This window comes from Diplotaxodon limnothrissa, linkage group LG12 (genome assembly GCF_057381915.1).
Source record: "Diplotaxodon limnothrissa isolate DT_005_m linkage group LG12, D_limnothrissa_male_GT1.1, whole genome shotgun sequence".
Classification (NCBI taxonomy): Eukaryota; Metazoa; Chordata; class Actinopteri; order Cichliformes; family Cichlidae; genus Diplotaxodon; species Diplotaxodon limnothrissa.
Genome location: NC_140607.1, coordinates 40,059,937 through 40,086,354, shown reverse-complemented (window position 1 = coordinate 40,086,354; position 26,418 = coordinate 40,059,937). Strand labels below are relative to the sequence as shown.

General features: G+C 49.3%; 1 protein-coding gene across 1 annotated transcript; it reads left to right on the top strand.

Moving 5' to 3' along the window:
* Positions 1–1,379: 1,379 nt before the first annotated feature.
* Positions 1,380–26,418, top strand: LOC146622146 (dynamin-1-like). Its single transcript, XM_085366971.1, has 23 exons — positions 1,380–1,540; positions 13,409–13,482; positions 13,558–13,707; positions 13,781–13,984; positions 14,071–14,169; positions 14,349–14,509; positions 15,373–15,515; positions 17,051–17,186; positions 17,299–17,366; positions 18,352–18,490; positions 18,585–18,671; positions 18,908–18,978; positions 19,163–19,214; positions 19,333–19,344; positions 19,654–19,767; positions 20,211–20,320; positions 20,739–20,850; positions 20,964–20,975; positions 21,042–21,209; positions 21,698–21,784; positions 21,867–22,021; positions 22,098–22,268; positions 26,358–26,418. The coding sequence occupies exons 1-23, from the start codon at positions 1,380–1,382 to the stop codon at positions 26,416–26,418; spliced, it is 2,547 nt and encodes an 848-aa protein (XP_085223097.1).

Sequence of the window (26,418 nt, the reverse complement as noted above, 5' to 3'; positions counted from 1 at the left end):
GTGTTTCATCATCAGAGCTGCTCCTGCTGATCGTTATTGATCAGTTTTGGTTTCATTGAACAGATCATCTGCAGCGCCCCTGTCGTCCCACCGGGGAACTGCAAACTGCTGCAGGTAGTACAGGACGTCAGGCCTGGTTCTTTCACAGTAAAAGTACAGCAGTCTGAACGTGTTGTTAAATATACGTAAAAATCCTGACACAAATCCAAAAATCTGAATCTGTGACAAGAAAAGTCTGTAAACTGACAATGACAGCGAGGCAAGCAAAGGTAAGAAGCAGAGCACGTGTCACTTCCTGTCATGTCTGCAGCTCGTTGTTTCCACTAATGTGTCGTTTGCTCAGTTGAAGAAAACCCAGCGTTGAGAGGCAAAGTCACACCTGGACAGGTGCCTCAGAGAAATCAGCAGGGGGCGATATAACCCCAACCCAGCCTGCAGTAATACTGGCCAATCAGAAGCCTGAAAAAGAAGCTCAGCGTGCACACCTTTGATCACACAAAATCTGTTCTAGTTCATTGTCAGAAAGCTAGCCTGGGTTTACCACCCACAGAGGTGCGAACAGCGCCTCCAGTGGGTTTTAGTCTCTGCAGCAATCCCTGCGAGCGCCCCCTACTCCAGTCGGACACGTTATGAGACAACACTGATGATCAAACCTGAAAATCTGTACCAGGTAAATGATCTGACAGAAGAACAAGCAGAGTATCGTTAATCTGGTGATTTGTGACCGAGTGCTATAATACAGATTTGAATGGCAGACAATGACTTTGTCTGAGCGCTCAGAGCTGCTGTCATAGGTGACGGCTGCAAGACTTTAGAGACTCTATCCATGGAAACATTACAGCTTCCTGTCCCGCCCAATGAAGGAGACATGAAATCAGATCAGAGAGAATGAATGTGATTGGTTGATCAGGTGTTCAGGTGTGTGTTCTGTGTTTGCAGCAGTAGGTAAGAATCCTCCCCTGCATCAGCATGGCAATGTGAACATGAATACACATGCAGTGAGACCTGCTAGAGCTATAAAGCTGGCCTTCACCTGACCAGGTGATGTGCTCAGCATCCGTTACCATGGGGATTTAGCAGGTGAAGAGCGAACACTCGCTGGCGTTAATCAACTTTCAGGACTCCGGGTCAGAACTTACAAACCTGTCTGGCTGGGGTTTTATTGTGAAGGGCTGCACCGGAAGTGTGTGGTTGCGAGCGTGCTTGGAGCCTCCCTGCAGCGGAGCAGAGAGGAGGAGGAGGAGAACGAGCTGAAGGTCACAGCTGGAGCAGCATCATCAGCATCGATCGATCCTGTGATCGATCATCGGCCGCTGATCGGTCACAGCAGCAGCGAGACACACCAGCAGCCTCCGCCTGTCTCCGCCCGCCTCTCCGCCATGGGGAACCGGGGGATGGAGGAGCTGATCCCGCTGGTGAACCGGCTGCAGGATGCCTTCTCCGCCATCGGCCAGAACTCCAGCCTCGACCTGCCGCAGATCGCGGTGGTGGGCGGTCAGAGCGCCGGCAAGAGCTCGGTGCTCGAGAACTTCGTGGGCAAGTGAGTCCCCCTGTGTGTGTGTGCGTGTGTACCTGTTTAGACATCTTTGTGGGTACTAAAAATGGGAACGTTCCTGTGCTTGTTATGGTTAGGTTCTTTTTGATGGTTCGGTAAGCAGCTGGGAAAGCTTAGAGGCTCTCATTAAGATATGAAAAAGAGAATGCGTGTGTGCCCACCTGTCTGTTTGAGCTGGGGGTGGAGATTCTTCTTCTTCTGTTCAGCCCTTTAAAACACATTCAGGTGGAGGTGTGACATTTGGTTGGAGGTGGAGTGATGTTCAGGTGGAGGTGTCACGGCGGTGGAGCAGAGTTACCGACCCGCTCATGAGCTGGTAAATGGACTGATTCTTACACAGCGCTTTTCTACGCTCAAACATGCTACACCCCCCCATCCCTCCACCAACACCCGTGCAACCACACAAGCACTTTCTTCTATGCTTTAGGTGCTAACTAGGTAACATTCGCTCTGATGGATGCATCGCAGACATACTTGTGGTTAGTATCTTGGTAAATGGCCTGTATTTATATAGCGCTTTACACATCCACCCATTCACACACACATCCACACACTGGTGATGGCAGCTACATTGTAGCCACAGCCACCCTGGGGCGCACTGACAGAGGCGAGGCTGCCGGACACTGGCGCCACCGGGCCCTCTGACCACCACCAGTAGGCAACGGGTGAAGTGTCTTGCCCAAGGACACAACGACTAAGACTGTCCAAGCCGGGGCTCGAACTGGCAACTTTCCGATTACAAGGCGAACTCCCAACTCTTGAGCCACGATCGCCCCGTATCTTGCCCGAAGATATTTGGCTGGCAGACTGGGGGAGCCTGGGATCGAACCACCAACCTTCTGATCAGTAGATGACCTGCTCTACCTTCACCTCATCATCTGCAGGATGTGTTTGTCTGTGGCGCTGATCCCAGATCACGACTCACAGAGATTATATAATTTGTCTGGCCCGAGAGCGCCTAAAGATCCCACAGCAGGACCTGGAAAACTGGAGGAAAGACATCTGGAATGCCCTGATTACCCTGTTGCTAAGAAGGTGGAAAGAGATGAATGGAAAGCCCAGAGCGTGTGAGAGGCGACAGTAATATTTCAGAAAACACTTCCTGAGATAAAATTCTGACCTACCTAAAAAGAAAAACGTCAGAAATGAGCCATGCCTCTGTTCCCAACACTCTGTTTGGCACACTTTTTCTACTCCTGCTCTGCGTGATGTCACAGAGGCTATGTCGTCATATGTCTTGATGCATCTCAATCATCCAGGGAAGTAAATCTCCAAAAGCTGATTCTGTTCATCTGGACGTAGCGTTTTGTGGGAGAAACGTTTTGTCATCATCCAGGTGACGTCTTCAGTCTCAGCTGACTGCAGGTTTCAATCTTATATACAGGACATTTGCATAATGACTGAAACCAGCCCACTGAAGGAACAATGGACTGGGAGGTCAGTTCCTTAATCATAATTATGCAAATTCCATGACCATTGATCACCGTTGGTGTTCCAGGGTAGGATCACAAAGCCCTCTTTTCCACTTCTTCCATGTACAAATTGGCCACGATGGGTGAAACTGGGGAGCCCACGGCACACCCATGTTTCTGCCTGTAGAACTGAGCCTTGTATGTGAAGTAGGTGGAGTGAAGACACAGTTCAAACACACTTGGTGGATGCTGAGAGTGGTCCTGCTGCTGAGGTTGGGGTCATCCTGTAATCTCTTACGGACTAACTCCAACGCTTCTGTGAATGGGATGCAAGTGAAGAGAGATGTAACATAATGAACTGACCTCCCAGCCCATTGTTTCTTCAGTGGGCTGGTTTCAGTCATTATGCAAACGTCCTGTTTATAAGATTGGGGAAACCTGCAGTCAGCTGAGACTGAAGAAGGCACTTGTAAGCTGCAGAGGAGGAGGTGGCAGCAGGGTGGAGGATCTGTGCATATAGAAACTGTGTGTGTCTCTGAGGTCTGTAGTTTGAGTCCTGCTGGAAGATGGCATGTGATTGGCTGAATATTTTTATCTTCACTCTGAGAATGGGTGGGGGGTGGGGGGGTCTCTGTCTGCATCTCTGCTCTTATTGGTTGCTTCAGGTCACATGAGTCAGGAGGCTTTTGGTCAGGGCAGCATCGTATGACAATATCAGCGTGATGTGTGTGAGCTGACTGCAGAGGACTCACACTGCAGCACACAGACACACACACACACACACACACAGACACACACACACGCACACACACACAGACACACAGACACACACACAGACACACGCACACACACACAGACACACACAGACACACAGACACACACACAGACACACACAGACACACACACACAGACACGCACACACACACAGACACACAGACACACACAGACACACACACACAGACACGCACACACACACACACAGACACACACACAGACACACACAGACACACACACACAGACACGCACACACACACAGACACATACACACGCACACACACAGAGACACACACACTCACACTGTGAGGATGTCGTGACGATGCTTTTCTTCAAGCCTCTCGGAGGGATCCCATCACACAGCTCACAGTGTGTTTCATTGAATGCAGACTTGAGTGGGCCACAGTGGAACCATCTCTGTCCTGCCTCCTCTATAACACATTTCCTTCAGTTACGTAAGTGAAGGGGATGTGATGCAGCACGACAAAAGAAAACCATCCATCCCAGCGTAGCACCTCCCTCTCCCTGCCACCTCCGGGGTCCGTGAAGCCGCTTCCTGCGGGGCATCATCCAACTCGTGTGTTTGAACTCTCTTATGTCATTTAACCAGCACGTCCCTGACATCAACATGTCTTTTTCAAGGCAGAGCCAAGTTAGAAGGCACAGCATTACACTCTTCAGTCACAGACGTCTGTGTGAGCAGACCAGTGACTTCCCCTTTCTGTCACTGTTAACCAGTGAAACTGCACTTTAAACTCCAAGATATGAGAAAACGAAAGTAAATATTAGGGCTGGGCGATATATCGTGTTTTTAAATATATCGATATATTTTTTTTTATACGAGATGTGAGATGTGACAATATGTTACTGCGTTACGTTACAATTATAGTTGTGGAGCCGCAAGTTTGCCTCTCTTTCGTCCACTTTTGTCTCGACGCAACGTTACTCTGCCTTGCCTCTCCTTCACTGAACACAACTCCCCCATCACCTGCAGGTGTAATGCCTCCGGCTCTTCATAAATCACAGACGCTCAGAAAGGTTGGCTTTTCGTGGTTTATTCTGCAGAAGACATAAAAAACACTCAACATGTGTCTTCTGATGGTACCAGCAATTGTAGCTCCCTCACAGTGCAAACGCACCTTGTGTTGACAGACTTACAATTTGCTTCTTAATAAAGAAAAGTTGGAAAATAATCATTTCTCCCATTTTACAGTCTGTCACACTGAACTTGTATACAAAAAGAAATCTTATAACCCATAAAAATACATTTCACAACCGTATAAAACAAAATAACAGGATAACAGAAGTCTCAGTAAACAGTATCACCGGCTCAACATTTCCCTCTAGTGGACAAATTACGGTAGAGCACTACATTTTCGCATGCTTGAGCTTTACAGACAAAATGACCGTTAAAAAGCTCACGTAGCTAAAGCAGACAAAACACACTCAACATGTGTCTTCTGAAGGTACCAGCAATTGTCCATCCATCCATCCATCTTCATCCGCTTTGTCCGGGGCCGGGTCGCGGGGGCAGCAGCCTAAGCAAAGAGGCCCAGACCTCCCTCTCCCCAGCCACCTCCTCCAGCTTATCCGGGGGAATACCAAGGCGTTCCCAGGCCAGCCGAGAGATATAATCTCTCCAGCGTGTCCTGGGTCTGCCCCGGGGCCTCCTCCCGGTGGGACATGCCTGGAACACCTCACCCAGGAGGCGCCCAGGGGGCATCCTTGTCAGATGCCCGAACCACCTCAGCTGGCTCCTTTCGATGTGGAGCAGCAGCTGCTCTACTCTGAGCCCCTCCCGGATGGCCGAACTTCTCACCCTATCTCTAAGGGAGAGGCCAGCCACCCTTCGGAGGAAGCTCATTTCTGCCGCTTGTATCCGCAATCTCGTTCTTTCGGTCACTACCCACAGCTCGTGGCCATAGGTGAGGGTAGGGACGTAGATCGACCGGTAAATTGAGAGCTTCGCTTTTACACTCAGCTCCCTCTTCACCACGACGGACCGGTGCAGCGTCCGCATTACTGCAGCCGCAGCCCCAATCCGTCTGTCGATCTCCGGCTCCCTTCTCCCATCACTCGCGAACAAGACCCCGAGATACTTGAACTCCTCCACTTGGGGCAGGAACTCATCCCCGACCCGGAGTGGGCACTCCACCCTTTTCCGGCTGAGAACCATGGCCTCAGATTTGGAGGTGCTGATCCTCATTCCCGCTGCTTCACACTCGGCTGCGAACCGTTCCAGTGCGAGCTGGAGGCCCTCACCCGATGAAGCCAACAGAACCACATCATCTGCAAAAATCAGAGATGAGATTCTGAGGCCACCAAAGCGAAAGCCCTCCGCCACTTGGCTGCGCCTAGAAATCCTGTCCATATAAATTATGAACAGAACCGGAGACAAAGGGCAGCCCTGGCGGAGCCCATCACCCACCGGGAACGAGTCCGACTTATTGCCGGCAATGCGAACCAAGCTCTTGCAACGGTTGTATAGGGATCGAATGGCCCGTAGCAATGGGCCAGACACCCCATATTCCCGCAACACCTCCCACAGGACACCCCGAGGGACACGGTCGAATGCCTTCTCCAAGTCCACAAAACACATGTAGACTGGTTGGGCAAACTCCCATGCACCCTCAAGTATCCTCGAGAGGATAAAGAGCTGGTCCAGTGTTCCGCGACCAGGACGAAAACCGCATTGTTCCTCCTGTATCCGAGGTTCGACTAACGGACAAACTCTCCTTTCCAGCACCCTGGCATAGACTTTCCCAGGGAGGCTGAGGAGTGTGATCCCCCTGTAGTTGGAACACACCCTCCGGTCCCCTTTCTTAAAGATGGGGACCACCACCCCGGTCTGCCAGTCCACAGGTACTGCCCCTGATCTCCACGCAACATTGCAGAGGCGTGTCAACCAGGACAGCCCTACAACGTCCAGAGCCTTCAGGAACTCGGGGCGGACCTCATCAACACCAGGGGCTCTGCCACCAAGGAGTTGTTTAACTGCCTCAGTGACCTCGCCCCCGGAAATTGGCGGGTCATTCCCCTCATCCCCAGACTCTGCTTCCTCCTCGGAAGACGTGTCAGTGGGATTAAGGAGGTCCTCGAAGTATTCCTTCCACCGCCTGACAATTTTCTCAGTCGACGTCAGCAGCGCTCCGCCAGCACTATACACAGTGCAGGTAGAGCACCGCTTTCCCCTCCTGAGACGTCTGACGGTTTGCCAGAATCTCTTCGAGGCAGTCCGAAAGTCTTTTTCCATGGCCTCTCCGAACTCCTCCCACACCCGAGTTTTTGCTTCAACCACTGCCCGAGCCGCATTCCGCTTGGCCTGTCGATACCTGTCGGCTGCCTCCGAAGTCCCACAGGCTAACCAAGCCCGATAGGACTCCTTCTTCAGCCTGGTGGCTCCCTTCACCTCTGGTGTCCACCATTTGGTTCGGGGATTACCACCACGGCAGGCACCAACCACCTTGCGGCCGCAGCTCAATGCAGCAGCTTCGGCAATGGAGACGCTGAACATGGTCCATTCGGACTCAATGTCCCCAGTCTCCCTCGGAATGCTGTTGAAGCTCTGCCGGAGGTGTGCGTTGAAGATCTCGCGGACTGGGGCCTCTGCTAGACGTTCCCAGCACACCCTCACTACGCGTTTAGGTGCACCAGGTCTGTCCAGCGTCCTCCCCCGCCACCTGATCCAACTCACCACCAGGTGGTGATCAGTTGACAGCTCAGCCCCTCTCTTTACCCGAGTGTCCAGAACATATGGTCGCAGGTCTGCTGATACGATTACAAAATCGATCATCGACCTACGGCCTAGAGCGTCCTGGTGCCACGTGCACTCATGGACACTCTTATGTTCAAACAGGGTGTTCGTTATGGCCAAACTGTGATTAGCACAGAAGTCCAATAACAGAGCACCGCTCGGGTTCAGATCAGGGAGGCCGTTCCTCCCAATCACGCCCCTCCAGGTCTCGCTGTCGTTACCCACGTGAGCATTGAAGTCTCCCAGCAGGACAACAGAGTCTCCAGGTGGAGCACCCTCCAGCACCCCCCCCCCCCCCAGGGACTCTAAGAAGGCTGGGTACTCTGAACTGCCACTCGGCGCATAAGCGCAGATGACAGTCAGGACCTGTTCCCCGACCCTAAGGCGCAGGGAACAAACCCTCTCGTCCACCGGGAAAAACCCCAACGTACCGGCAGCAAGCCGAGGGGATATTAGGATACCCACCCCAGCCCGCCGCCTCTCACCAGGGGCAACTCCAGACTGAGACAGAGTCCAGCCCCTCTCCAGGAGACTGGTTCCAGAGCCCAAGCCATGTGTAGAGGTGAGCCCGACTATATCTAGCCGGTACCTGAATCATTTCTTCAACAGATTTGACTCAGCCATGAGGCAGTCTGCAACATCGGCTGCAGACTCACCCACCCCCACTGCTGCTGTTCCACCTCAGACACTTCACACCTCCTCTATTCACCCTGCTCACTCCCCCCCACCCCCAACAACAGCATCCAATACACACTCAACACAAGGCTCCAGCCTGTCTCTCTCAACCACCCAGGTTAGGAGGGAACTGAGGAGGATTAATGGCAAGAAGGCAGCGGGTCCAGATGGCATCAGCTCGAGGGTCGTCAGGTCCTGCGCGGATCAACTGTGTGGGGTGATGGAGCACCTCTTCAACCTGAGCCTGAGGTTGGGAAGAGTCCCACAGCTCTGGAAAACCTCCTGTGTTGTACCAGTGCCAAAGACTTCACGCCCCAAGGACCTCAACAGCTACAGGCCGGTGGCTCTGACATCCCACCTGATGAAGACCCTGGAGCGGTTGGTCCTGGCTCAGCTTCGGCGCCTAATAAGCTCATCACTGGACCCACTTCAGTTTGCCTACCAGCCTGGCATTGGAGCGGATGATGCCGTCATTCACCTCCTACATCGTTCCCTCGCTCACCTGGAGACCGCTGGAAGCACTGTGAGAATCATGTTCTTTGATTTCTCCAGTGCCTTCAACACCATTCTTCCCTCGGTTCTAAAGGACAAGCTGGTGAACTCTGGAGTGGACCATCACCTCACTACCTGGATCCTGGACTACCTCACCGACCGACCACAGTATGTGAGGACTCAGGGCTGTGTGTCGGACAGGGTCGTCTGCAGTACGGGGGCCCCACAGGGAACGGTTCTGGCTCCGTTCCTCTTCACCATCTACACTGCAGACTTCTCCCACAATTCCACCCAGTGCTTCCTGCAGAAGTTCTCTGATGACTCTGCAATAGTCGGCCTCATCACTGATGGGGACGACAAGGAGTACAGAGGTCTGACCCAAGACTTTGTGGACTGGTGCCAGCTGAACTACCTCCAGATCAACGCCAGTAAAACCAAGGAACTGGTGGTAGACTTCCGCAGGCACAAGCATTCTCCACTGCAACCACTGAACATCCAAGGTATGGACATTGAGGCTGTGGACAGCTACAGGTACCTTGGTGTTCATCTGAACAATAGACTGGACTGGACTCATAACTCAGACGCCCTCTACAGGAAAGGGCAGAGCAGGCTGTACCTGCTGCGGAGACTCAGGTCGTTTGGAGTGGAGAGCCCACTCCTGAAGAAATTCTATGACTCTGTTGTGGCTTCTGCTATCTTTTATGGCGTGGTCTGCTGGGGCGGCAGCATCTCTGCTGGGGACAGGAAGAGACTGAACAGGGTGATCCGAAGGGCCAGCTCTGTTCTAGGATGCCCTCTGGACCCAGTGGAGGTGGTGAGTGACAGGAGAACGGCGGCTAAGCTGTCATCCCTGATGGACAACATCTCCCACCCCATGCAGCAGACTGTGACAGCACTGAGCAGCTCCTTCAGTGGGAGACTGCGGCACCCACGGTGTGGGACGGAGAGATTTCGCAGGTCTTTCCTCCCCACTGCTGTCAGACTCCATAATAAAGACTTTAACTGATCAAGCACACACATCCATACATATGCAATAATACTAAGTGCAATAATCCTTTCTGTCATCGTTGTATTTTTACTCAGTTGTATATAGTATTTGTATTTGTATTCTATTTTTATCTTATTATATATTTATTTTATTTTATTCTACTGTATATAGTATTTTATTTTATTCTATTCTGTACAGTTGTGTACTGTATTTATTCTTATTGTATTCTAATTTTTGCCTCATAACTTTTGCACTGTCCACTTCCTGCTGTGACAAAACAAATTTCCCACGTGTGGGACTAATAAAGGTTATCTTATCTTATCTTACCTCTCAACCTCACGCACTAACTCAGGCTCCTTCCCACCAGAGAGGTGACATTCCATGTCCCTATTGCCAGTCTTGGCAGCCGGGGGTCAGTCCGCCAGGGCCTCCGCTCCTGGCCGCCACCCGGCACACAATGCACCCGACCCCTATGGCGCCTCCTGCGGGTGGTGGGCCTGCGGGAGGATGGGCCCATGTCTCCTCTTCGGGCTGTGCCCGGCCGGGCCACATGGACTAAGGCCTGGCCACCAGATGCTCGCCCTCGGGCACCCTCCCCGGGCCTGGCTCCAGGGCGGGGCCCCGGTAACCCTATCCCGGGCAGGGTAAACTGTTCCCTCGGTGTCCTTTTCATAAGGGTCTTATGAATCGCTCTTTGTCTGGTCCCTCACCAGCAATTGTAGCTCCTGCAATGTAAAGCAAACGTCACAAAAAAGCGCAGAAAAACAGTAAGTCCAGCTATGCGCAGCAACCACTAGGGGGCCGGCAAAAGCTTACTGCAAAAGAGCATAGATACGGCAGAAACACTGTTTAACAGCAACCAACCTTTGTTTCAGTTACACAGTAGCGTTCTAACATCAATACAAATCTATATACACCAACATGTACAACCTATGTAACAACATTTACACCAGAAACCATAAAGATGCCAGAGCCTTTCATTACAGAACTTACCCTCACAGTGCAAATGGGCCTTGTGAGGAACAGAAGCCTTAGAAGCTTCTAAACGCCAGAGCGAGATCCGGTTGATGGATTTTCAAAATAAAATACAACAAAGATGATAAAATTCACACTTAAAATAATAATTAAGACCAGGTAAGTACATGTTTTTCCAGATGTATTTTTAACTCTGTTATACTCAGCCCCACTGAATTTGATCAAATTTGAGCCTCAGGTACCAAAGGCACCCACACTGGTACACACCAACCAAACAGAGGTCAAAAATCACAAACACCAACTAAACGTATCCCTAAGGATGAAGTGGGATTGGAGCAGCGCTAAACTCCCAACCCAGCAACTGGCAGCAGAGTGCCCGAAATACACCCTACCAATAACCCTTTACAAGGTGTGTACCACGGCTCAACAGGGAAAAAAACAACAAAAATGCAGAGTACGTAACAGCAAGTACAAATCCCATCACTCAGGTAGACATATAAACAAAACATTTGGATCAGTCTATTCACTGGTTTGACAAGTCGCCCAAGTCTGGTTCTGATCTGGGAAGCATCCCCGGTTTGGCCATAGTCAACCTTTGGGGACTGAGCAATGGCATGAGCAACTATATCCACCGCTACCTCAGGTGTAGTAGAGCATACTTGTACACCCTCCCCACAGCTCGTAGCAATATTGACCTCTTGGGATGCCGTGCTAGAACCAGCTTGGTCAAAGTCCACTTCAACAGACAAGCCCGATGCGGCTGGCAGGACTGAATCCATGCTTGAAACATCAGTAACATCTCCCTGAGACCGGCTGGACTCCGTCAACTGCGACACCCATGCAATTGTCCTCTCTTCAGGGTCCAAAGGTTCAGAGACAACCTCCAGGTCAGCTGTCCCATCCATGGCATCGGGTGAGCAGTCACCATCAGCACCAACACAGCTCACAGCAGGGGCATTCAAATCTCCCTCCCTATACGCAGCCCACACCAGAGACTCTGAGGAGCTCACTTATCGATTGACTCTCAAAATTAGCACCCTGGTCGCTGTGCATCCTTTCCAGAAAGCCGAACACACAGAAGTACCTGTTCCAGAGAAGCCTTGCAAGCTGTTTAGCCGACTGGTCCTTGTATGGGAAGGCCTGCGCCCATCCAGTGAAGTGGTCTGTGATGACCAAGACGTCCACAGACTTGTGTGAAGCCTCAGCCGACCAAAAGTTGATGCAGACCAACTCCAACAGTCTGGACAAGGACATGCTGAGCAAAAGAGCACGACCCTCTGGTTAGATGGTCTTACTGACTACGCAGCGCTGGCATCCCCGTACATGGCCTCTCACGTCACGCCCAAGGTTCAACCAGAGAAATCTCTTTCTAGCCAGGTCTAAACTCCTGAACTGGCCCTGGTGACCAGCATCATCATGGATCCCTCTGAGGACCTCGGCCTTCAACGAGTCAGGAACCACGAACTGCAGTCGTCTGTTACCTGATATCTGGTCTCTGGAGACTCTGTACAACACACCGTTGTTGAGAACCAGCTTCTCCCAGTGGCTCAGGTATCTTTTAACAAGGACCGGGTCCCCTACCCGCTCTCTCCTTGAGGGTCTCCTGTGTCTCTCAACGTAGAAGACGACGTGGGAAAGCACGTATTCAATTGTATTCTATTGAATCTATTGTAAAAAAAAAAATCAAAACAAAAGAAAACATAAACTTTCTGTTATTTCATTCCTCGGGGAGTCTTTACAGTTAACAAACATCGAGCCCCTGGGCCGTATGTTTGACACCCCTGATATAGTGAGTGAAGAAGAAACACCCAGTGCATCATGGGAATCCCCCAGCAGCCTACACCTGGCAGCATAACTAAGGGAGGATTCAGGGTCACCTGATCCAAAAAGGAAAGTTTGAATCTTAAAAGCAGAGCTAGTGTCTGTCAGCAGCCAAGGTGCAAAATTAGAGAGGGCTAAAAAAGACCCAGTCAGAGAAGCTCAGATCATAGCAGCTGTTTGAAGATATTCAGAGTTCATATTTAAACTGAAGCGGTCCAGTGATGTGTGCAATGATGGGACATGTGAAGAGCTGTGATCTGCAGAGTCTGACAGAGGAGGCAGCGTGCACATCAATAATATCACTATAATCAAGGTTAAGAATATAACCTGTGCACGTTTTTACTAACTGCTGACTGGTAAACCAAAACTTTTCATAATAAAGTCAAATCTAAAGTTTGCACTCAGTGCTCCGTCTGAACTTTGTTGTCCAACCGAACACTCAAATATTTATAGGATTACACACTTTCAATACAATCTCCCAGTTTATAAAAAACAATCTGTGAGTGATTTCTGGAAAACAGGATGAATTTGGTTTTATTAGCATTAATAACTAACTTTAAGCTGCACAATAAAGTCTGCAGCCACTGCAATGCAGTTTAAAGCACCTCAACAGGATGATTCAGAGTCGAGTGAGTCGGCCTACGGTACAGCGTCATCTGCAGAAAGGTGCAGATTTATTATTAATACAAATATCAAATAAATCAGCGGCGTTGTTGGGCTCAGCCTGCCCTTGGTAGGGTCTCCCAAGGACAACTGGGCCTGGTTTAAGGCCAGAACGAGTGTGAATAACACGACCTCTGAAAAAGCACTTTGGTGGTACCAAAGACACGGCTCAGCCTGTCCTTCGCAAAGTCGATCAGACAGCCAGAGGCTTACAGACATCGTTCAGAATCTAATGATCAATAAAATTATGTACAGTCGTGTCCTTTGTTACTAGCTCGTATCTTTGTTCCTCCTCTCAGGGACTTCCTCCCTCGTGGATCCGGCATCGTCACTCGGCGTCCCCTCGTGCTGCAGCTCATCAACTGTCCCACAGGTGAGACTCACAGTGCAGAGACACGTGGTTCGTCCGTGCGGTGTCTGATCTGATCGTGTGATGTATATTGATCAGAGTATGCCGAGTTCCTGCACTGCAAAGGGAAGAAGTTCACGGACTTTGATGAAGTTCGTCAGGAGATTGAAGCTGAAACGGATCGAGTGACGGGGCAGAACAAAGGCATCAGTCCGGTCCCCATCAACCTCAGAGTCTACTCCCCCAATGGTAACACACACACACACACACACACACACACATACACACCTGTCCTGGTCCTGACTCTGCTGTCTGTCCTCAGTCCTGAACCTGACTCTGGTGGATCTTCCTGGGATGACGAAGGTCGCAGTGGGCGACCAGCCACCCGACATCGAGCACCAGATCAGAGACATGATCATGCAGTTCGTTACTAAGGAAAACTGCCTCCTATTGGCTGTTTCCCCAGCCAACTCTGACCTTGCTAACTCTGACGCCCTGAAGATCGCTAAGGAGGTTGACCCACAAGGTAAGGCTCCTGACAGCTCCACCTGCATCTTTCACCTGTACTGTTCTTTCCTGGACTAAATAAAGTGTTTCGGTAATGTCGCGCAGGTCTGAGGACCATCGGGGTCATCACCAAACTGGATCTGATGGATGAAGGGACCGACGCCAGAGACATCCTGGAGAACAAACTGCTGCCGCTACGAAGAGGTACAGATGCATGACATTACACCAAACCCTCTCACTGGTTGGTGGTCAGCTGCCTGCTCAGTCAGATTTGAAGTCACCTCAAACACTTTCATTTCAAATTTCACTCAATGTGGAGGTGAAGAGACAGAACAGGCTACAGCTGAGCAGACAGAGACAATATGAGACTTTCACTGTGTCAGGTTACATCGGGGTCGTGAATCGCAGTCAGAAAGACATCGATGGGAAGAAAGACATCACCGCAGCCCTGCAGGCCGAGAGGAAGTTCTTCCTATCTCACCCAGCTTACCGTCACCTGGCGGACCGCATGGGCACCGCCTACCTGCAGAAGATTCTCAACCAGGTAAATGCACAAGATCTCTCCCAAGTCTTCTGACTGCAAGGATTTCAAATCTGTCTTTCCACAGGGCTGGGCAGTGAGTTCTGTTAGCTTAGCACAAACACTGGCACAGCTAAAGGTCCTCACTGTATAAATACTCTTTGAATTTCCCCAGAACATTTCCAAAACACTGTCTGATTTTTGAGGAAGTTATGAGGAGCAGGATTCTAGATTTAACAGGGAGCCAATGAAGGGACGGCGATACAGGAGAAATCTGCTCCCTGTCCCTGTCAGGACTCTTGCTGCAGCATTTTGGATTAACTGCAAATGGAAGAAAGCAGTCTTACATATTTGTTTAATATGTGCATTGAAGGACATGTCCTGGTCAGAAATGACTCCAAGGTTCCTCACAGCGTTACTGGAGGCCAAGGTAATGCCATCCAGAGTAAGAATCTGGTTAGATACCATATTTCTAAGCTTTTCAGGGCCGAGTACAATAACCTCAGTTTGATCTGAATGAAGAAGCAGAAAGTTAGCGGCCATCCAGGTCTTTATGTCTTCAAGACATTCCTGCAGTTTAACTCATTGGTGTGTGTTATCTGGCTTCATGGACAGATAGAGCTGGGTGTCATCAGCATAGCAGTGTAAATGTATGCTATGTCTTCTAATGATGCTGCCTAAGGGAAGCATGTATAATGTAAACAGAATTGGTCCTAGCACTGAACCCTGTGGAACTCCATAATTAACCTCAGTGTGTGAAGAGGACTCTCCATTTACATGCACAAACTGGAGTCTATTAGATAGATATGATACAAACCCCTGCCTTTAATTCCACCTATGTTCTGATGTCAGTGATAAATAACAGAGCACCTCTCTGCTACCTCCAGCAACTGACCAATCACATTCGGGACACGTTGCCGGCGTTGCGCAGTAAACTGCAGAGTCAGCTGCTTTCCATCGAGAAGGAGGTGGAGGAGTACAAGAACTTCAGACCGGATGACCCGAGCCGCAAGACCAAGGCTTTGCTGCAGTAAGGACCAGCACAGATATTCACCTACGGCTCTCTTTAACACGCAGTTACAACGATTCAACGTGTCAAGATTCAACATGCATCATGCCAAGCTATGCGTTTTCTCTACACTGGTAGAGTGTAGAGAAAACGCATAGCTTGGCATGAATGATTTCACAGCATATGTTTAAGGACTAATGAACACGTCTGAGTTTACTTTGGACACACGGGGTCTACAGTATACTTACAGACTCAAGTATACACATACACACTGATATTTGGTTATCTCTTAGCAAGTTGCTCATCAAGCAGACACTTTTGGTATCAACAGGCTACCAGATGATATTTGACATCTCTTCTTGGTAGAGTTCATTTAAACTTGGTTCCTTTACACAGCCGGCTTTTAAGGTCTCCCATTTTCAACAGGGTTGAAGTCAGTTAATGTTAGCCCGCTTTATCCATTCCAGATCTAGTGTTAATGTGTGTTTGTCCCCAACTGTGTCCACGTTTCAACCCTGTAGTTACTGATTGAAGGTTACTCCATTACTTGAACAAATTTGTGTAATGTACCACTGGCACCAAACAGCACGATGCTGCCTCCACTATGCGTGCTCGCTGCTGCAGTGCTCCTGCGTTTGAAAGCCTCAGCTTTACCTCTTGGACCGATTTTAGACCCCGAGTGACCCCGAGTGCATCAAACACATCCTTTTTATCACTAACGAGATGTTAACAAGCCTCGTCATGTAAAAAGATATCGCAGAACATCTGAGGAGCTTGGAAAGAAATTTTCTTCCGAGAAGCTTCTCCAGTTCCAGACCAAAGGGTGGAGAGTCCCAGATTTTAGCCCTATGGGAGTGTCCCTTAATGAGATCGTTGACAAAATATTGACCGTAGTGCCTTATCATATGAGGCAAGGTGTGAAAACAGGTGTGGGTCATTATCAGCAGAGGCTCCAGGTGAACCCACTGTGAAACCTAGCCCCACCTTATCATGTGACTCACTGAGGTCAGATGACCCAGGATGTGAGTGGGTGTGTGAAGGATCTCAAAACTGGATTATAGATGGCAGTTGGTGTCGTAAGCCCCGCCCTCTGTTCCAGGATGGTCGTTCACAGTGGAGTAAATCTGTGTCCACTGTGAACGACCATCTTTGAACATGCGATGAGGCACATGATCAATAGTGGGTCAACGACCCTCTTGGGTCCCATTAGGACTTGAATCTGGGACTCGCCATCATTAGATTTATGAGAAACTATATATGTAGAAGTCATGCTCTGCAGTGAGTCCACCCTGGAAAAGGAAGAGTTCGAAGAACTCGTTAGAAACGCCCAAAACGACATTCCTGCCTGTGACGAGCGGAAATCTCTGACCACAGTTCTATGAAGGGAGCTGAAGGAGGGGCTGTGTTGGTAAGCTAGAGAGGACCAAGGGTCGAGGTGACAGTAGAGTCACGAGTGTGATTTCAGGTGAAGGGAGCACGACTAGATGAGCCTACAGGTGTGAGATCTAAGTGTCAGATGTCGGTTGGGTATAACCAGCGCTGTACATTCACGGCAGGATGGTGCAGCAGTTCGCTGTGGACTTTGAGAAGCGCATCGAAGGGTCCGGGGATCAGGTGGACACCTACGAGCTGTCGGGAGGGGCGAAGATCAACCGCATCTTCCACGAACGCTTCCCCTTCGAACTGGTCAAGGTAACCGTTCCGCTCAGGTGACATCATCGCACCATGTGCGACATCATGCCGGTTCAGTGTGCAGCAGGACTTCCTGTGGCAGGCGAGTGATGTCATAAATGTGTTTGTGCAGCTGGAGAGTGATGAGAAGACTCTTCGTAAGGAGATCAGCTACGCCATCAAGAACATCCACGGGATAAGGTGGGTTTGTTTCTAAAGTCCTGCCTGATTGTAATATCAAACCTCGGTAAAAAATCCCTGTTTATTCTGTCTGCAGTACCTCCACTGTACAGCAGGGGGTGCAGTGCGCATGCTACCTGTTCATTTATTTGGGTTTGAACATTTTCTCTCGGCACGTTCTTCCTGTTTATGGATCCAGATGTATTCATGGATTATTAGCTTGTCATCTTTGAGGGCGCTGCCACTCAAAGATGTCTTCATCCGCTGAATAATCGACATTAGAGTACGAGTTTCATCCATAAACATCTGCCAATGTTATCCTGGGAACGTGTGTGTGTGTGTGTGTGAGACGCTGTTACAGAGAAACAGTTACACTAACTGTGCTCAGACAGCAGACGTGCGTCCCTGCAGCTTACTGTAACAAGTGCTGCATAGCTTTGATCTTTTTTCTATTCAGTTCAATTTAATTTACACAGCGCCAAATCACAACAACAGTCGCCTCAAGGTGCTTTATATTGTACAGTATATCCTATAATAATAGATACAGAGAAAATCCCAACAATCATATGACCCCCTACGAGCAAGCACTTTGGCGACAGTGGGAAGGAAAAACTCCCTTTGAACAGGAAGAACCAGGCTCAGGGAGGGGCGGGGCCATCTGCTGTGATTGGTTGGGGTGAGAGAAGGAAGACAGGATAAAAGACATGCTGTGGAAGAGAGACAGAGGTTAATGAGTGTGTGTCGCTGCGCTCGCAGAATTCTAATCCTTTAATTGTCCCACAAAGGGGGAACTTTGGTTGTATCAGCAGCAAAAACACACAAACAGACTAGAAACAGAAACACAATTTTTACATATTTACATCTTGGACAATAGCAAAGCAGAGTACTGTACAGTTATTAAAATTAGAGTACAGATAAGTGGCAAACCTAGGTTGTAGTGTGAAATGGAAAACTGAATACAGGGGTGAGTGTGAATGCGCTCACCTGTGCGCTCACCTGTGCTCAGGACGGGTCTGTTCACCCCTGACATGGCATTCGAGACGATCGTGAAGCGTCTGATCGCTCAGCTCAAAGAGCCGTGTCAGAAATGTGTCGACATGGTGATCAGCGAGCTCGTCAACACCGTCAGGCAGTGCACGCAGAAGGTACTACACATACTACGAGTACTATCATCGCACAGTACTAAGCGCTAATACACAGTACTGACTACAGTGACCTTTGACCTCCTCCTGCCTGCAGCTGGCTCAGTATCCGATGCTCAGAGAGGAGATGGAGAGGATCGTCACTCAGCACATCAGAGACCGAGAGAGCCGCTCCAAAGAGCAGGTTGGTCACATGACACCGTCGCCATCTTGGTATGATCCTGACCATCGCAGTTCAGGCACTGGAGAGTCGTGGCCTATTCCAGCTGTCATTGGGTGAGAGGCGGGGCTCACCTTAGCAGGTGGGCAGGCTGTGACAGGGCCGTCCTCTTCACCGCCACCAAGTCATAGAAGATTTGCAGGATACATGGACATCACCTGTGTCACATGCCGCTGATGGCTGTCCGTCTCCCTCCTCAGGTGATGCTGCTGATCGACATCGAGTTGGCCTACGTGAACACAAACCACGAGGACTTCATCGGCTTCGCAAAGTAAGACCCTTAAACCGACTTCCTGTCAGGCTCACCTGTATCCCTGATACACAGGTACAGGTGTGTCAGCTGTCTGATACACCACCTGAGCTGTGTGAACACTCACCTGGGGTGTGTGTGTGTGTGTGTGTGTGTGTGTGTGTGTGTGTGTGTGTGTGTGTGTGTGTGTGTGTGTGTGTGTCAGCGCTCAGCAGAAAAGCAGTCAGATGAACAAGAAGAAGGCAGCAGGAAACCAGGTGAGTGTGTGCAGGTATCCTGGGAAAGGAGGAGCAACACGATGAAGTGTGGGAGGACGCCATCTTTAACCTCTTTTTCTTCCTCTGTCTCCAACGCCTCTGTTGCCACGGCAACCAGGATGAGATCATGGTGAGTGTGTGTGTTCATGTGTAGCGTAATGGGAAGGGTGAGGGTGCACCTGTGTTGGAGCTGGTTTACTGGAAACACTGGTGTCATTGACCTGTGAAATGCAGGTTTAAAGCAACCTTTGACCTTTGATCTGGATTTGAATCCTCCTCCTGAGGTGGTTCGTGATGTTGGTCCAGGTGTTATTTGATCTTTACCTGATACCAAACGTCCAGGTTTCTGCGGAGACTGCAGCCCAACATCAGATGTTTTCACGTTTTAGCGATTAGTGACATCATCAGCAGTCACATGTTTTACTGATGCCGTGCGCAGGTGATCCGTAAAGGCTGGCTCACCATCAACAACATCAGCATCATGAAGGGCGGAGCCAAAGAGTACTGGTTCGTCCTGACTGCTGAGACGCTGTCCTGGTACAAAGATGACGAGGTAACACACACTGGCACAGACACCTGCACAAACGCACACGCATGCTCACACCTGCACCGTGCAGCGCTGTGTGGCAGAGCATGTTTTTATGTACCAGCTGGTTTTGTTTGTGTGCAGAGCTTTGCCGGTGAGCCGTGCCATTACACATCAGACATGTATTTCAAAACTGTCACAATCTGCAGTACAAACCGCGGCTGGACGAGTCATTTCAACACCTCACAGTCTGCAGGAGGAAACCGTGACAAACACACACATGTAAACACGTTGTTGCTCATTTCCATCAGCAGGTTTTTTGATACCAAAGGAAGGTGTCACATGGATCCAGCACAAACCTTTTATTTCTATTTAAAGTTAAATCTAGTTAAATAAAGGTTTACTGAGAGGGCAGAAGCCCGAAAGGCTTTATGCTATTTATCTCACTGCTTTCATTGCACCTCCTACAGGAGAAAGAGAAGAAGTACATGCTGCCTGTAGACAACCTGAAACTGAAGGACATTGAGAAGAGCTTCATGTCCAGCAAACACATCTTCGCCCTGTTCAACACTGAGCACAGGTCAGTGTGATCAGCCACGTCCACACACTGAGAGGTGCTCCGAGCGTCCAGCTCCTACGCTAACGTTTAACAACGAGTTAGTTTCCATCTGAGTGTGATGTGCTGTGATCGAACCGAGAATGAAAGCGTGTGGTTAAAAATCTGAAGGTCAGCGAAGATGGAAACTAAACGGAGCGCCATTTGGACACACAGCGATGTGCCAGCTGCAGCGGCTCGAAACACATCAGCGCAGATGTTTCCGGTGAAGGAGGAGGATGTTAAACTGTTCTCAGTCAAAGTTTAGGCTCTCTGATGGCGCAGACAAACGCCGTCACGTGACAGGAAGTAGACATGGAAAATGGAGATTTGTTTTTCAGCAGCAGATGAGATATGTGTGTGTCGTTGGTTCTGATGATGATCCTGTGATTTGTGTCTGTAGGAACGTGTACAAGGACTACCGTCAGCTGGAGCTGGCCAGCGAGTCTCAGGACGAGGTCGACGGCTGGAAGGCGTCCTTCCTACGTGCTGGAGTGTACCCTGAACGCAGCGTGGTACGCCCAATTTGTACTGTGTTATAACAATATTATTACTGATGTTATTACTTATTACTGCAGTACAATTACATGTAAATACTTTATTCTGTCCTCTCCACACCCTCCATCAGGATAAAGAGAAGGTGAGTGTCTCATGATGCACTTCAGGTGGAGGTGGTGTGTGTGTGTTTAACGGTCAGCGTGTGCAGGTGGAGGTCGAGGAGTCGAGTGGCGACGGGCAGATCCACAGTCTGGACCCTCAGCTGGAGCGGCAGGTGGAGATCGTCAGGAACCTGGTGGACTCGTACCTTGCCATCATCCACCGTACCATCAGGGACCTGATCCCCAAGACCATCATGCACCTAATGGTCAACAATGTACGACACACACACACACACACACACACACACACACACACACACACACACACACACGTGTCTATATATACACATTACACATACATACACAAAGCTGTGTAAACCAACTATAAATAACGAATCTAAACTTATATACATAAATACAGAAATGAATGAGGTGGAATGAATACTACAAAATGTACATAAGGTGCAGCTGCAGTCTGGCAGTGGGAGCAGTGTGACAGGTCAACTGTTAAGAAGGGAGATGGCGAGGGGAAAGAAACTGTTCCTGTGTCGGGTGGTCCTGGTCTGCAGGCTTCTGTACCGTCTGCCAGAGGGCAGCAGATCAAAAAGTCTGTGTGCAGGGTGTGAGGGGTCTGCGATGATTTTCCCTGCCCGTTTCCTGGTTCTTGAGAGGTACAGATCCTGGATGGAGGGCAGGGGGGCGCTGCACAAGGCCGTACAGGAAGTCATATTGTGAGTCACGTGACCTCCTCTCTGCTCCTCAGACGAAGGACTTCATCCACGCTGACCTGCTGGCTCAGCTGTACTCTTGTGGAGACCAGAACACCCTGATGGAGGAGTCCCAGGAACAGGTGAGGCAGCAGGTGGAGGTGGGAGGGGCTCGGGTTTTAAGCCAATCAGACTCAGACTCTGCTTCTTCCTGCTCTCGTCCAGGCTCAGCACCGCGATGAGATGCTCAGGATGTACCACGCGCTGCGCGAGGGCCTCAGCATCATCGGTGACATCAGCACCTCCACCATCACCACAGCGATGCCTCCGCCTGTTGACGACTCGTGGCTGCAGGTGACGGGGATGCCGTCAGGACGCAGGTATGCCGCTAACAGATGGGCCGTGCTGCGTAACAGACCATGGGCGGCATCGCTGACACTCGGCTGGTCTCTGCAGGTCCCCCATGTCCAGTCCGACCCCCCAGCGCCGGGCCCCTCCTGGCCCTCCTCGTCCAGGTGGTCGTGCCGCCCCGGGTCCCCCCTCCCGTCCGGCGGTGTCACCTGATCCTGGACCCCCACCCTCTATTCCCTCACGACCCAACAGAGCGCCACCACCTGGAGTTCCCAGGTAACGCTCCTCCTAATCCATGTTTATAACAGGAAACCTGAGGTCACAGAGGTCAGGTGATCAGCAGCACGGTCACAGGCTCCTAGCGTGTGCTGAGTTCAAATGCAGTCAGGACAGGTGAGTTTCTGGAGGCAGACTGTACATAAAAGATGAAAGGAGCCTGTGATGTCACATGGTCTCTCACAGTAACGTCACAGCAGCAGTGTTATTGGCCATGTCATTAAAAAAGCTCCGGCAGCACGCACACGGTCCACAGGTCCAGTTCAGGGACATGAGCTGAGCTGAAGCCCAGCAGACAGCCATCAGCTGCAGCCACCTGTTTCATCATCCACCTGTCAGTCAAAGAGGCCACGCCCCTAATAATGAAAACTTTAATCCAGGTGCGTAATAACGCATCCTCCAATAAATGATCCACAGACACCAAACACGTAAAGTTTTACATGGAAATCTGTGGGACTGACTCACTGCTGCTTCGGCTGGATGGTGGAGGAACTGCAGGTGTTGGTTGACGGGTGTGTGTGACAGTGTAAGACGGTCTCGGCGTGCAGTGTACAGGAGCATCAAACAGATGACTGTATCCTGGAATGCTGTTTCTAAACTGTACCATGAACATCCAGATGTTTCCAGGGATTGTCATCAGTGTGTGCAGCTGGCTTCAGCAGAGCTACAGTAAAAGACATCAGTCGTTAAAAAGAGCATTACCTGTGAAAGTGTTTGAACCTGAAGCAGAGAGTTTGTGTTTGTGTGACCCGGATGATGTTTTATCAAAAACTAGCTGAGAGCAACTTTCTTCTTCGTTGGTACTGTAGAACAAAAAGCAGCGATCAACAAACAACCTGCACAGACATGAAAAAGAAAGACTGTCTTTCTTTCCTCAGACTCTCCGTCCTCACCTGTGTGTCTGTTAGCCCAGCATGAGGTCTGCGCACCTGCCCACTCCCACACAGCCCACGGAGCCATGTCTGTCTGTCCTCCTGTCTGTCTGTCCTCCTGTCTGTGCGTGTGTGTGTGTCTGTGCGTGTTTTCCTGTCTTTCTGTCCGTTCGTCTCTTGTGTTTGTGTGATCCTGTTCTAACAGTACCTTTCAGAGGTGTTTGACAGTTTCTTATGATTTTCTATGTTTTTGCATAAATTTGATGTAAAAAGGAAAATAACAAAGTAAACACATACGACAATAAGTGCCAGGACTCAGTCTATTCACACCTACAGGCCAGTGGACACTCTGTCAATGATGATCTGTTAGCTCTTTCAAGGATGTTTGATATGAAAGGAAGGTTGGAGATTGGCCTATAATTAGCTAAGACTGCTGGGTCTAGAGATGCTTTTTGAGTAAAGGTTTAACTACAGCCAGCTTGAAGGCCTGTGGTACATAGCTGATCATTAGAGATAGGTTGATCATATTTAAGATTGAAGCATTAATTAATGGCAGGACTTCTTTGAGCAGTTTTGTAGGAATGGGGTCTAAAAGACAGGTTGATGGTTTGGAGGAAGTAATTATTGAAGTTAACTCAGAAAGATCAGTTGGAGAAAAAGAGTCTAACTTAACATCAATGGTACTAAGAGTAGCTGTAGATAATATTACATCTGTGGGATGATTACTGGTAATTTTTTCTCTAATGATAAAAATTGTATTTGTGAAGAAGTTCATGAAGTCATTACTAGTTAACGTTAAAGGGATGGTTGGCTCAACAGAGCTCTGACTGTTTGTCAGCCTGGCTACAGAGCTGAAGAGAAACCTGGGGTTGTTCTTATTTTCTTCAATCAGTGATGAATAGTAAGATGTTCTGGCTTTGTGGAGGGCTTTCTTATAAAGCAGCAAACTATTTCTCCAGGCTAAATGATGATCCTCTAGATTTGTGACACGCCATTTCCTCTCCAGATTACGAGTCATCTGCTTTAGGCTACGTGTTTGAGAATTATACCACGGAGTCAGGTACTTCTGATTAGAAACCTTAGTTTTCACAGGAGCTACAGTATCCAGAGTCGTACGTAGTGAGGAGGTGAAATTATTAACAAGATGATCGACCTCTGTTGGAGCAGCGTTCAGATAGCTGCTCTGCTCTGTGTTGGTACAGGGCATTGAAGATGATAACAGTGGGTGGATTATATTCTTAAACTTAGTTACAGCGCTTTCAGAAAGACATCTACTGTGATAAAGTCTACTCTCCACCGCTGTGTAATCAATTATTGTAAATGTAAATGTTATCAGGAAATGATCAGACAGCAGAGGGTTTTCAGGAAACACTGTTAAATGTTCAGTTTCTCTGCCATATGTTAAAACAAGATCTAGAGTGTGATTAAAGTGGTGGGTGGGTTCTTTTACATTTTGAGAGAAGCCAATTGAGTCTAATAACAGATTAAATGCCATGTTGAGGCTGTCATTCTTAGCATCTACATGGATGTTAAAATCACCCACAATAATTATTTTATCTGAGCTCAGAACTAAATTAGATATAAAGTCTGAGAAATCAGACAAACTCTGTGTAAGGCCCAGGTGGACGATAGATGATAACAAGTAAGACTGGTTTCTGAGTTTCACAGCTGGGGTGGACGAGGCTAAGCATCAGGCTTTCAAATGAATTAAAAGTCTGTCTGGGTTTTTGGTTGATTAATAGGCTGGTGTGAAAAATTGCTGCCACACCTCCCCCTCGGCCTGTGCTTCGAGGTTTCTGGTAGTTAGAATGACTCGGGGGTGTTGATTCATTTAAACTAACATAATCATCCGGCTGCAACAGACTGAATAATGTCTGAGCTGCCCCTGCCAGAGGGATCGTAACGGTTCCAGCTAGTTCTGGTCCTCACTGATACCCACAGAGCATGTGTGGCTGAAATAGGACGTGTTAGCAGTTTAGTGAATGAGTGATAGTCACCACTGTTTGGTTCTATGTTTGGACTTTTAGAAAATTTGATCAGATTTATGCAGAAATGTTGAAACATACTCACAAACCTTCAGTGTTTGGGAGGAATCTCTCAGCGTCAGAGCAGGTAGCTCCGCCTCCCTCATGTTGACCATATTTGGTTATTCTTTCAGAATCTCTATCAGTGACCAGTGAGGAGTTCACCAATGGTACGTCAGATGTCTGTGTGATGTCACTGTTTCCACCCTGTGTGTTTGTCTCATCGCCCAATCAAACTGTTGCGCTCACCGTGTGGTACCGCCCATTTTCCTAGCATCAGTGTGACTACCAGCTCCATCGGCCCGTGACTGACTGTCTGTCTCTCTGTCTGTCTGTCTGTCTCCAGTCGGAGGGCTCCTGCATCTCCATCCCAACCATCCAGACCAGCCTCTGACTCCGCCCCCTGACAGTCACACACACAAGCATACGAAACACGTGACCCGTGTGAAACGGCCGTTCCATCAGTGCTCCATATGTGGTTTCACAGCATGGACACTTTACTCAGATTTCCCTTTGGTCACATGCTGCACCAGACCAGCTCTGACTGGTTCAAACCTCAGACTTATTCCAGCCTGCTTAAACTGGTTCTAACTGGTTCTAATTCCAGCTTGATATTGATGGATGGGTTACTGGTACCAGCAGGATGATCCGAGCGGGTCCTGATGGTTTTTGTTTTAAACTCGGCTTCAGTGGTTCACAGTAGTTCTAACTCAGCCATATTTGAATGGACTGCTTTCCAAACCTGCTCCTTGTTTGGGTCCATCTACTGGTTTCACTGGTTCCTGCCAGTTGTTCCGATATACCGGTACCAACTGGTTCTTGAGAAATCCAGCCCTGATGTAGACCGGGCTGGTTGGTTTGAACAGACTGGTTGCCCAACATGCTAGTACCAGCTGTTTTAGCCAGTTCTGGTTGGCTCCGGTAAGTTTCAGCAACTGGTTTCTTTACATCTAACAAGTTTCTGCTGGTTCTAGTCTGTTGGATCTTCTAACTGGTTTAAATGTATAAGCTGCTCACCGAACGCCCTGCTTATTGGTACCATCTGGTTCCATCAAGATCTACCGTGATCATGAGGATCACTGCTGGTTCTAGCCAGTTCTGTTTGTACTCATGTGACCTCTGACCCCTGTACCAGTTGGCCTTTCTCCTCATTTACTCTTCTCCTCTTTTGTTTTCTGTCATTTTTTTCCCAGTCGTCCCAGTAAAGGTAGCCCCGCCCACGGAGAGAGTCCCCAGTCTTCGATTGAGGGTTAA